General features: G+C 38.1%; 1 protein-coding gene across 3 annotated transcripts in view; it reads right to left on the bottom strand.

Annotated features, from left to right (window-relative positions):
• Positions 1-1,893: 1,893 nt before the first annotated feature.
• Positions 1,894-10,670, bottom strand: part of PRICKLE2 (prickle planar cell polarity protein 2) — a 300,098-nt gene continuing 291,321 nt past the window's right edge. For all 3 annotated transcript variants that reach the window (XM_063426828.1, XM_063426831.1, XM_063426829.1), the window contains one exon: positions 1,894-4,734. In XM_063426828.1, coding sequence (XP_063282898.1) covers positions 3,863-4,734 — 872 coding nt within the window. In that variant the 3' untranslated portion in view covers positions 1,894-3,862. The remainder of the gene's footprint in view (positions 4,735-10,670) is intronic.

Here is a 10,670-nt window from a genome sequence, read left to right as displayed (position 1 = left end):
CATCTAATCTTTTTTTTTTTTTTTTTTTAGATCAATGTGGTTTGCATTAGTTTTAAATATTTATGTAAGTGGGTCTTTTATAAATCAGCGGAGGCATCTGATCATGATTTGATGTCTCGGTAACCTTTTGAACTTTCACAGTTTTTGGGAAGTATAGACCTGATCAACGTGTCCTTCCCATGACACACATTGTTGATGAGTACATTCATTCCTGCAACTGCAGTGAAGATTTCCTCAGAACTTATTCCAACCTTATAATTAATCTTGCCTTTTGTCTAGGGCGTTTTTTTATTTTTATATATATATATATATATATATATATATATATATATATATTTTTTTTTTAACACACAACAATGAGTTCTTGTGGAAAATATTTGAATGATCAGTGAAATTAGAAGTCTTGTAATCATATCTTCTCCATTTCTTTTGATGTTTTTGATATACGGTTGAGATTAGTTTTAGATTATGACAGATATTAGGCCTCCAGGTTTTTTTTAAGGGAAAAGAAGAGTAAAATAACCTGGAAATTAAAACATTGCTTACATTTTTTTAAATTTAACTTTAAATCTACTATCACTATTACTAATCCAACTCAACAGGTGAGTGATCGTAGGTTGATTGGTGATTAGCCGTACCCCATCTTTGTGCCCTGTTTCGAGAAAAGAAAGAGGTTTCTTGTGAGCTTCCAAAAGCCAGATGTTTTGTCAGGAATGTTATTTGGAAACTTAATCCAGAGCCAAAACACCATGAAGCATAAACTGGTGCAGCGAGCACTAAATCTGGATTTCCAAGTAATAGAAAAAGTGATATTGTGATAAGCCAAGTTTCAGCCAATGAATTCTTTGTTTATGATGTTTCCATATTCCAGGAAGATAATGCTCCACAGAGGCTGCATATTGTGATGACTTCTGAATCACCACTATCCAGTCTAGAACTATGGCATCATTCAAACAAGGCTTTAAAAGCTATTCTGAAATCAAGAGTGGCCTATCATTTACGTATTGCAAGATATTTTCATTATTGTATCCCTCGAGCATTTTATTCACCATTTAGAACACCTGGAAGTGTGTCTGTACACACACATTTTTATTTAATTTCTAAAACTGGAATTTGACATTTGCTAGGCCTAACGTTAGGGCATTTTACTGGCTCACAATTTGCAATAACCCCCTAAATATACACTGTTTTCAAAAGTGAACAACCCAGAATTCCTTGCATGGTATTTATTTTGAGCCCTAACAAGAGATCGTTTTTTTACTCCAGATTCTGTCGAATGTGCTTCACCACAACCACATTGCATTTTCTTAATATAGCCATATTGTGTTAAGCCCACCACTTTTCTTACTGCACATTTTATGAATCTGAAGTGCTATTAGTGTAAAAAAAAAAAAAATAAAATAAAAACCAACCCCTGTTTATTATGGTCCCTGTGGCGAAAGTAACCTCGCCATTTTTACTTGGAGGGGTCTGCTTGTCGGCCTCCTGCCCACAGACTATGCCCAGCAGGGAAACCTGTAAAACACTGCCCAACTTGACCGACTGTTGGCTGGTTTTCAGTGGTTGTAATATGCCATGTATCCGATTAAGAGACTAGGTTAAGTCTTGGTGAGATACTGTTTAGTTTTAAGGATGACCAAGGCCCAGTATTGAAATGTTGCATTGTCCCCTTTTTGTGTTCCATATCTAAGCCATATGTGAGAGTCTTGAGTTATGTTCCCAATATTCTACAGGTACCATAATTACCTCTGTGTGGTGCCATGGAGCGTATATAACATAAGCGATGTCAGCAAAGTCTATACCTTCAAATGATACCTACGCCACACAAAATTTTTATAAGTTCACCACCCTTAAAACAGTACATAATTAACACAATTACTGTTGGTCAATATTAAGGTTAATGAATATGCTTTAATATTTAAATCTGAACAGCAAATGATGTTGAACACCTTTCAGATACAAGATATGCAGTTCAAGGCATTTTAAAGCAAAACGCATGTATTTAGTACAACATTATACAATCTACTCCCAATGAGATTTCCAACGTAGTTTCTTCTGAGAGATTGTAGCAGCATTGAACCGTTCCTTCACTCTTACAGCAAATGAAAGCAGATAAAAATACCTCTAGTCACAGATGCATATAACAATTCACAATCTGATGCGGAGAGAACACAACTGCGCCATTTGCATTTTTTTTTTAATCTTTACAGTTACTAGAAAGTTTAACATTGTAACAATACTGTACATAAATGAAATAAAATCCTAAAATAGTCTGGTTTTGGTTACAGCATTGGTGCTGTTATTTTGGTACAGCTCTTTGTACAGAATGGTGATACAAGGGCAAAATGATGAGTCCAAAGATCTCTTTAAATTAGGGGATATAAGCATAGATAAGGCCCCAACTATAAGATCCTTAACTCTATCATTTAAAATCTGTCAGCCTTCCCCAGTGGATGTGGAGATAATTTTAAACTGATATGTGACTTTAAATACAAAGGTCAATATTTTTGATGAGGTGGGTCTATAGCAAGATCAGGCAAGATCAGGTAGCCACATAGTCTTCAATTTCCACATTCTATTAACATATTATTAAGTACAACTTGGGGTGAGGAACTAATGTTTTGTTATACGGCTTTATACAAAATGTATAGACATGGCTAACCATATGCATATTGCAACGATTTGCTGTAGCCTTGCCTTGCTCAGAAGTACCTTCATTTGATTAATGAAACATTCAGCACCTGGATTCTTATGTTAATAAGCTATACATAGCAAATTAATCTTGGTTAATCCTGACGTTAGGCTGCTGGGAGGGCAAAAAAAAAAAAGAGTGGTTTTCAACTAACCTACGGGTATTCCAAATAAACCGTCCTGAGTTAAAACATTAAATTTAATTTTAGAATATTCTATAGCTAAATAAACGTCTGAACATACTTTGGTAAAAATTTGTTTATACGCGTCTGGGATTTCTCAAGGCTCACACTGCCAGAAATCACGTTATTATTTTTTTTTTTTTACATGACTATACATATAGATTTGTGTGTGTATATATATATCTTATACATTTTGTAAGGTGCTAGACTCCATAAATCACACCTGCCAAGCAAAACTCTCTGGATGGTATATAGTGGTTAGTGTTAACATTTTCAATTTGCAATATTGCTTAACTGTTTAAAATAAAACTAGCCACACATCCCTAGTGTATAAATTACACATTACAGAAATAAACATCAGTTTGCAATTAAAACCAACCAGACACTTATGAGCTAGGCATGCAGGTTCATCATAGCTAGAGTCCTAAAACATAGAAACTCATTTGGTATTACAAAATACAAAAATAGTTTATCGGAACTTTCATTTACATTTAATTTACAATAAGAGCCTAAATAACTTAAAATCATTACCATAGTCTGAGAACTAAAATACTTGGAAAGAAGAGCGTGTAATAGAGGGTAATTAAAAAGAAAAAAAGAAAAGGGGGATAAGCGAGCAGCATATATTGTATGTGTATGGCATACATTCAAAACTAGAACGCATATTTGTATTTAGACAGAAGCATGGCAGTTTTGTTTGTTTTGTTGTTTTTTGTTGTGTTTTGGCGGACTGAACTACGCAAGTTTTTAAAGTGAAGTGTGCAAAAAATATAATAAAATACAATATTCACTATATCAACAATTATGACTATCAAATATAGCTCATAATTCATACTCAGGATGTCAAATTACATACGGGAGTTACAGAAGGGGCTTATGCTATCTTTAATATATGTTTTGTTATAAAACATTTGTGTTCAAAATGTAGACCAGTGCAAGTCTATGGGTTATTGATTTACATTCTAGAACTGTAGTTATGAAGGAAACTACTATGAAATTATGCAATTCTTGCTCTTTCGTCTTTTTCTGCTATGTAATTGTCCACGACCACCCAAAGTGGAAGACTTTGGTATGCCTCCTGAACACTGACCGTACTGATGGATAAGGTCCTCACTAGTAACATATCTCATTCGGGTAGGTTGAGGAATTGGTTCTCCCAAGAAATATCCTTCATTGTCTGATTCAGAAGAAGAGGAACATGTTGAACACCAGTCATATTCATTCATATACTGCCCGTATCTTTCACAGAGATGGTTTTGTAAAGCAAGATCAGATGCAGTTCTTTGATAGCGGTTGTACATCTCTCTTCTGGCAACCTGATCCACTGAATCCCTTGCTCCTCTTTGTTGCATGAATCGTTCATAGTCTTCTCTAGTACGTATCAGTGGGTGCTCTAATTTACTGCACTGATCAGTGGCCAAGTGGAGGGCGTTGTCTGACCGGGAACGCCTTGACCTCCTCGGACGATGGTGGCGATAATGTTGATCATTCTCACGTGCCTGTGTTCGCCTTCTGGTCCTCTCACTCATTGGTGTCATTTTCACATTAGGCTGGCCAGGCATTTCATTCATGGACATACCTGCATCAAAAGTAAATCCCTGACGAAGTCTAGCATGGGGTGGAAGGTCCCTGTATTTGCTTGAGTTACCAAGATCACTAAGATTTTGTCCCATGTCTTGATACTGTTGTGCAGAGAGCAGACTGCGGACTGATTCAACACTACGAAACTGAGATGAAGAATTTAATGTTCCCATGGTACTGAGTTTTTCAGAAATGTTCATTCCAGAATCTTTGCTCAGATCTGGCATAGAAAATCGGGATAGATGCTCCTGCCGCTTTGGACCTCCATCTGCAGAAGCACCTTTTAAAATAAGACAGACAAAATGTATTAAAATAAACAGAAAACACACAAAAAAAACTTTATTAAAGTAATTTAAAATACTTTATATTATTAAGTATTATTTAGGTGATTATACATTATTGATATCTATTAGAAAACTGGATTTTAGCTAAAAAGGTTATTCCAACCTCAACGATCACTTCTGCTTCTAGAAGTGGTCCTGGAGGAAGCTAACTTTATGTGCAGCATTTTTGTACCGGCAACTAGTTGCACCTCTGACACACACAACTTGCAACAGTGTTATGGACTGCCTAATGTTCTGTGCAAAAAACGGACATAATCAACTTCTTCACTTGCAGGCAGCACCTGTGGCCCTCTAATGATAGACCTTTCTCTCTCTCTCCCACCCTCCCCAATGCCACCTCACTACATTCTAATCTATTTTTCCTGTATACTTTACTTGCCTTACCAAGTTCACCCCACCGGTCCTCCCCACCACTTTTGTGGCAGATGATTGGCACATTCGCAAAACTCTCCACACATTTGCTGCTGATCCATCAATGCTTCTGAGAAACATTTGTTTGGACCGCAACCATGAAGATGATGTTGCGGTTTGACAATAGAGTAAACAATCTGTCAGAATAGCTTTGCACTGGATTCCAAAAAATGGGGGACTTAAATATATCAAATATGGACCTAAAAATATATCGAATCTGACTATTGGGACTTGGGAAACTATGTGTAGTAATAATTTTAAGGTTTAATTTAATCAAACTATGAACTAAGCAATCATTCACACTAATGTTGTGGACCAATTGTTCAAAATGGTGTGGGGAAGGAAACCACTTGAGGATATGTTTAAAAATAAATAAAAAAAGTCAAAATATGAGGAACAGAGCAGAGGTCCTCTGATCTCTGCTTCGACTAGAAAGCAGATTCACCCTTAGGCAGATTCAAAGGTGAACCATCACTTCTTTCCCTGGATTTTAACATTCTATTTATGTATCCCTGCACGTAGCAAATATGTTTTTATGAGGAATGAAAATTAAGTGTAGAAACCAATGCCTCTTTTCTACTGCAACTGGGTGCCTACATCTTAGCTCCCTGTTAGTCATTGTTATAAGCAAAAGTACCAAAATGCTAAATCCCCCCCCCCCCAAACCCTTTGGAGACCATATCAGATGTTTCTAGAAAATCCTTAAGACACAAGCAAGGTGTATAACAAATTGTACCTCATTCAGGACCAATGACATGCTAGACTATCAATAATAATAAATAAATATATATATATATTTTTTTTAAACTTGCCTAACCTTGGCAAAAGTTCGTATTGAGGTGAAATGACAAATATTCCAATAATTTTGTCTTCATGTCTTAATAAAGGCAGAACATTCCCCGGTGTATCCCTTGCTGTAGGCAAAACTCTATAACATTTGCCTTTTGGTACCTGCATGGATCTGCCACAATTTCAGCCAAGTTGCACTTCTCAAATTTTTAATAACTGACTTTGTGACTAAACCCATGGAATTCATTAAAACGAAAGCAGTTGAAAACTTACACTTAGGTTGACAGACACCTTTCAGGACATGTTCCTCTACTTGTTACAGGAATAATCACGTATCCATCCTCTCAACAACGAGAAAGCCACATGGCACGGATTGCACAAACACGCACACTAACAAAACTTAATTGAATGACAATAGATGCATTGGATTCAGGACTCTTTCTTTTCCTGCACAATGGATGTTTGTAAAATATTTAATCCTATAAAATCCTGATAATAGCAGGTGGTCGACATTTATGAAGTGCTCAGATGTGGTTATAAAATGAGATAGTCATAGACAAGCTTTCCTCATGATGAATGGAATATTCAGTATACACTATGGCAAGATGAATAGGAGCTACTGGAGCTGACATTCAGGCCCACACATTGCAATCCCAATGTCAGTGGGGTGTTTACTCAATACTGACTTTCAATAATGCCCACGTTTCAAAAGAAAGTTTAAAAAGGTAGCTACGTAAGGGTAACTAATAGCACATTATCACACTTGACATAAACTGGTTTACATTTACTCATTAAATCTGGCATTGCTGAGAACTGACAGAATTAAAGAATTTAGTGGGAAAAATATAACTCATATGGTATATAGACGATAGGATATTTTGCACTAAAAGACTGCCTGACTGCCAAGCTGTGCAGACGTGTGCTGCGTGAGCTCCTGCACTGGGCACATTATTATCTTTATTTACTGCAGTCAGACAGACTTTCTACACAAAACCGACTAGATCGTAAAGGGGAATCTTCGGCACACCGATCAAGACCAAATTTGGCGATATCCTGATTGCCTGACTTACCCCTCTCCGGCCTAAGTGCACGGACGGCAGGGGAGAGACGGCCACTCTCTGACGCTGAAACAGACTAGCTCACTATGACATCTCTGCTTCCTCCCCCCCCTTGGACCAGCGGGGGTTATCCTGGTCCCTAATGGGGCACTGCTGAAGTCCTCCTGAAGCCTCCTACAAACCTGCTGGCACCTCGGGGTGGCGAGGCCTACTCTTTACAAAATGGCTACCTCGCTGAGACCTACAGCCACAGCGGTCGACTCAAACCCGCCAACATACGTGGATAACTTCCTATAAGCTTTTGACAACATATGTCAGCAATTCTGGGACAAGCACTATACTCATAAAAATACCTCTGCTCCTCCAGTCCATGCTGAGATCCCTTTGGATGCACCCGATCAGCCGTCCTCTCATACCCCCAAAGAATTACAAAAAAAAAAAACAACCTCTAATGTCACCCAGACAACTGGGTCTGGGTGTAGTGGTCCTGTCATTTTAACCCAGAAATTAAAAAACATTACCGTTTTGAACAAACAGCAATGTTTACACTAAATGGTTAAAAACACGTCTAGTGGCTGTTAGAGGCGCTTGATAAAGGTTCTTTTAGGACCCAAAACGTTGCTACTCTCCATCCATTAGCTGCTTGGAACCTAGATCTGTGCGCAGTCTTTATTTTTTGTAATTACCTTTTGGAGTTTTGTCACATCCTCACTGGAGGCACGGTCATAATTTTTAACCTGTGCCTACCCGGCTTTTCCTTTGCAGGACTGAGTTTAACTCAATTCTGGACAATCAAATGCTAGCAGCATTTGAGTGGAGGAGATCAGTGTTTGGCCACACATCTATCTCGTCCACTAGTGCTTCTTTGTCAATAGCATTCGATTGGATGAGATTGCGCAAGAAATCAGCAGGCAGCTGGAGCAGAGGAGTTTCAGAGCTGGAAATTAGGTAAGTAATCATTATTTAATGTAAATTATCAGCAAAGAGAGGTATATAGTGGTCACAATGATAGAAGCGAACATATAGTCCCCCAAAAACGTATTTTTGAGACTATAGGTTCCCTTTAAAAAAAATTTTTTACAAAAAATCAACCAACTAAATGTACTAAAACATTTCATGTAAACAAAGAGCTAGAAAACTCACAGGTCAGATATGGTTTATGATAACGTGTTTGACTGCATCTAATAAAATGGTTTCCATATGCGAGAGTCTGTAGCCTCCCATAATCAGCCAACCATGTGACATTTTAATGGTTGACAGCTCAGTAGGAGCTGATAAATGGAAATCATTAAGAGCAATGGTAACTTATTATTCTTTACCCTTTGATAAAACCATTCAAAAGGAATGAGTTATGTCTTAATACTTGTGCTATTATATCCCTGTCTTCCATAACATTATCACTGCAGAGATCACATTACCCAATTTAATCACACATCCGCTCTAATGGGGTATATAAGGCACAGACATTATTTCGAGGTGATTGAGGGAAAAAAAAAAGTTAAGCCTTAAGAAAAACCAAGAAAGGTCTTTGTGTGACATTTGACAGCACCCTTTCTCTTGACCCTTCTGCTTGTTTAATATATTTAATTATTTTTCACAACTTTTAAAATGTGTGTGGGTTGTCCTGAAGAACAACTCTGGAGCAATATTCTAATTGTGGAGCAATTACCATGGAAACAGATGCATGTTTTTCATAGGCTGATGGATTAATACAAAATTAGCACCTATTAGGCTCCCCTACGTCTCCCATTTACGCTATTATTAAGACAAGATCGAAGCTGCCACTGGTACGGGTTCCTTGCAGGTCCTGATGACCGATCACAAGACCCATCTCGTGGCTGTGATAGAGGCTAGCACAGGAGATCTCTGCTCCCTCTTTAACAGACCAGTGGGGTTATAAAGTTGGGCTACATCCCAAACAGCTGATCATTTTAAATGTTGTTGTGAGCTGACGTCCAGTATAATTTTTGTAAAACAACATACTGTCAGTCAAAAAATAATAATCTTATGTTCAAGATTTATATTTTTTTTTTTTCTCCAGGTTTGTTAGGGATATAAGTTGACTGTAAAATACCCTGAAAAAATAGATCTTCCTAAAACACACATTCAGATCAGATACATTTTAAACAAGAAACACATTAATTAATTTCTCTACCAAACGGAAAAAAGGAAACAATCATTTGTAGGCATGTATTTAAATGATGAAGAATCATAATTGAAAATACTGTATGTTATGTATCTGCGATTTGTTCTTGGTAGTTGTCATGCAAGGAATATAACAAAACCTTAAAATATATATTTTTTAAAAGTGTCCAGATTGTTCAGTCCATCTAATCATTCTGTTCCATGTTAAGAACAGTCCTTTCAGCAACCATAGACCCTCTGGCATGCTTTTGTATTATTACTATTATTTATAAAGCACCAACAAATTCTGCAGTGCTGTATACATAGGCGTGCGCAGCCTATTGTATGAGGGTGTGTACCCTAAAGCACAAACACACATGCCTCGTGTATATATATATATATATATATATATATATATATATATATATACACATACACATACACACACATATACTGCTGTGTGTGTGTGTGTGTAGCCTGCAGGGCTAGAGTTCACTCTCGCGAGAGGAACCCGGCGGAGCTGCTGGCAAGAGCTCCCCGGGTCCTCTCCTGCCTCCCTCCCTGCTTGTGGGTCTGTGTGGAGGCAGGCTTAGAGCAGAGCCGGCTCTCGGATAGCGCGTGCCCTGCATGAGCTGACAGGGGAGATCCTGAGATCTCCCCTGCCGGTCTCAATACATATGCGTACCGCGGGGATTAGGGTGTGCCCAGGCACACCCGGCACACCCCATGCGCACGACTATGGCTGTATAACAGTTGGACCAACAAACATGTATTTGAAACAAGACAAGTTGTGCCGAGGGTCCTGCACAAACGAGTCTACATTCTAGAGGAGCTCTGAATGTTTGGCAAATATAAATGCATAACCATGGCAGGCCTTAGGACTCTTGCTGCCTGTGTGAAACCTAGGAATTATGCTTTCCTACAGATGCTAATTTTACTAATTTTTGATGCAGCATATATTTATTGCAGCTCGCTTTACTGGTTGTGGTGCACTGGCACCCAGCATTGTAAGGAGTCGAACCAATATCAGATTGTATTACTTCTTACCTGGGGTCTGCTTGGTGCCTCTCCCCACCTCCACTACCATGAGCAAAGCTCATGAGAGCTAATTGAGGGATGTGTGTGAGGAGGGAGGAGAATTATAGCTCCATAACCACTATAACAAGCTGAAGTGGTTATGGTGCTAGGAATATTCCTTTAATACGATACTTGTCATTACTCCCATTTATCTTTTTGATGAGCATAATTTTGAGTGTAACTCAAGCTAGTAACGTTTGCTGTAGACCAGATGTTTTAGAACTACAACTCCCATGATGCTTTACATGCCTTTGAAATGCCTTTGGAATGGCAATGCATCGTGGAAGCTGTAGTTTTATAACATCTGGGGATATACCTTTTGGGCACCCCTTCTGTAGACACTAGGCAAATAGTGTAATTCCAAATCTTGCAACTGAAAATTACAAAAATAATTGCAGTATGTCCAGTTCCTC

Source organism: Pelobates fuscus, chromosome 7, assembly GCF_036172605.1.
Source record: "Pelobates fuscus isolate aPelFus1 chromosome 7, aPelFus1.pri, whole genome shotgun sequence".
NCBI classification, from domain to species: domain Eukaryota; kingdom Metazoa; phylum Chordata; class Amphibia; order Anura; family Pelobatidae; genus Pelobates; species Pelobates fuscus.
This window is presented reverse-complemented; position numbering and strand designations above follow the sequence as displayed.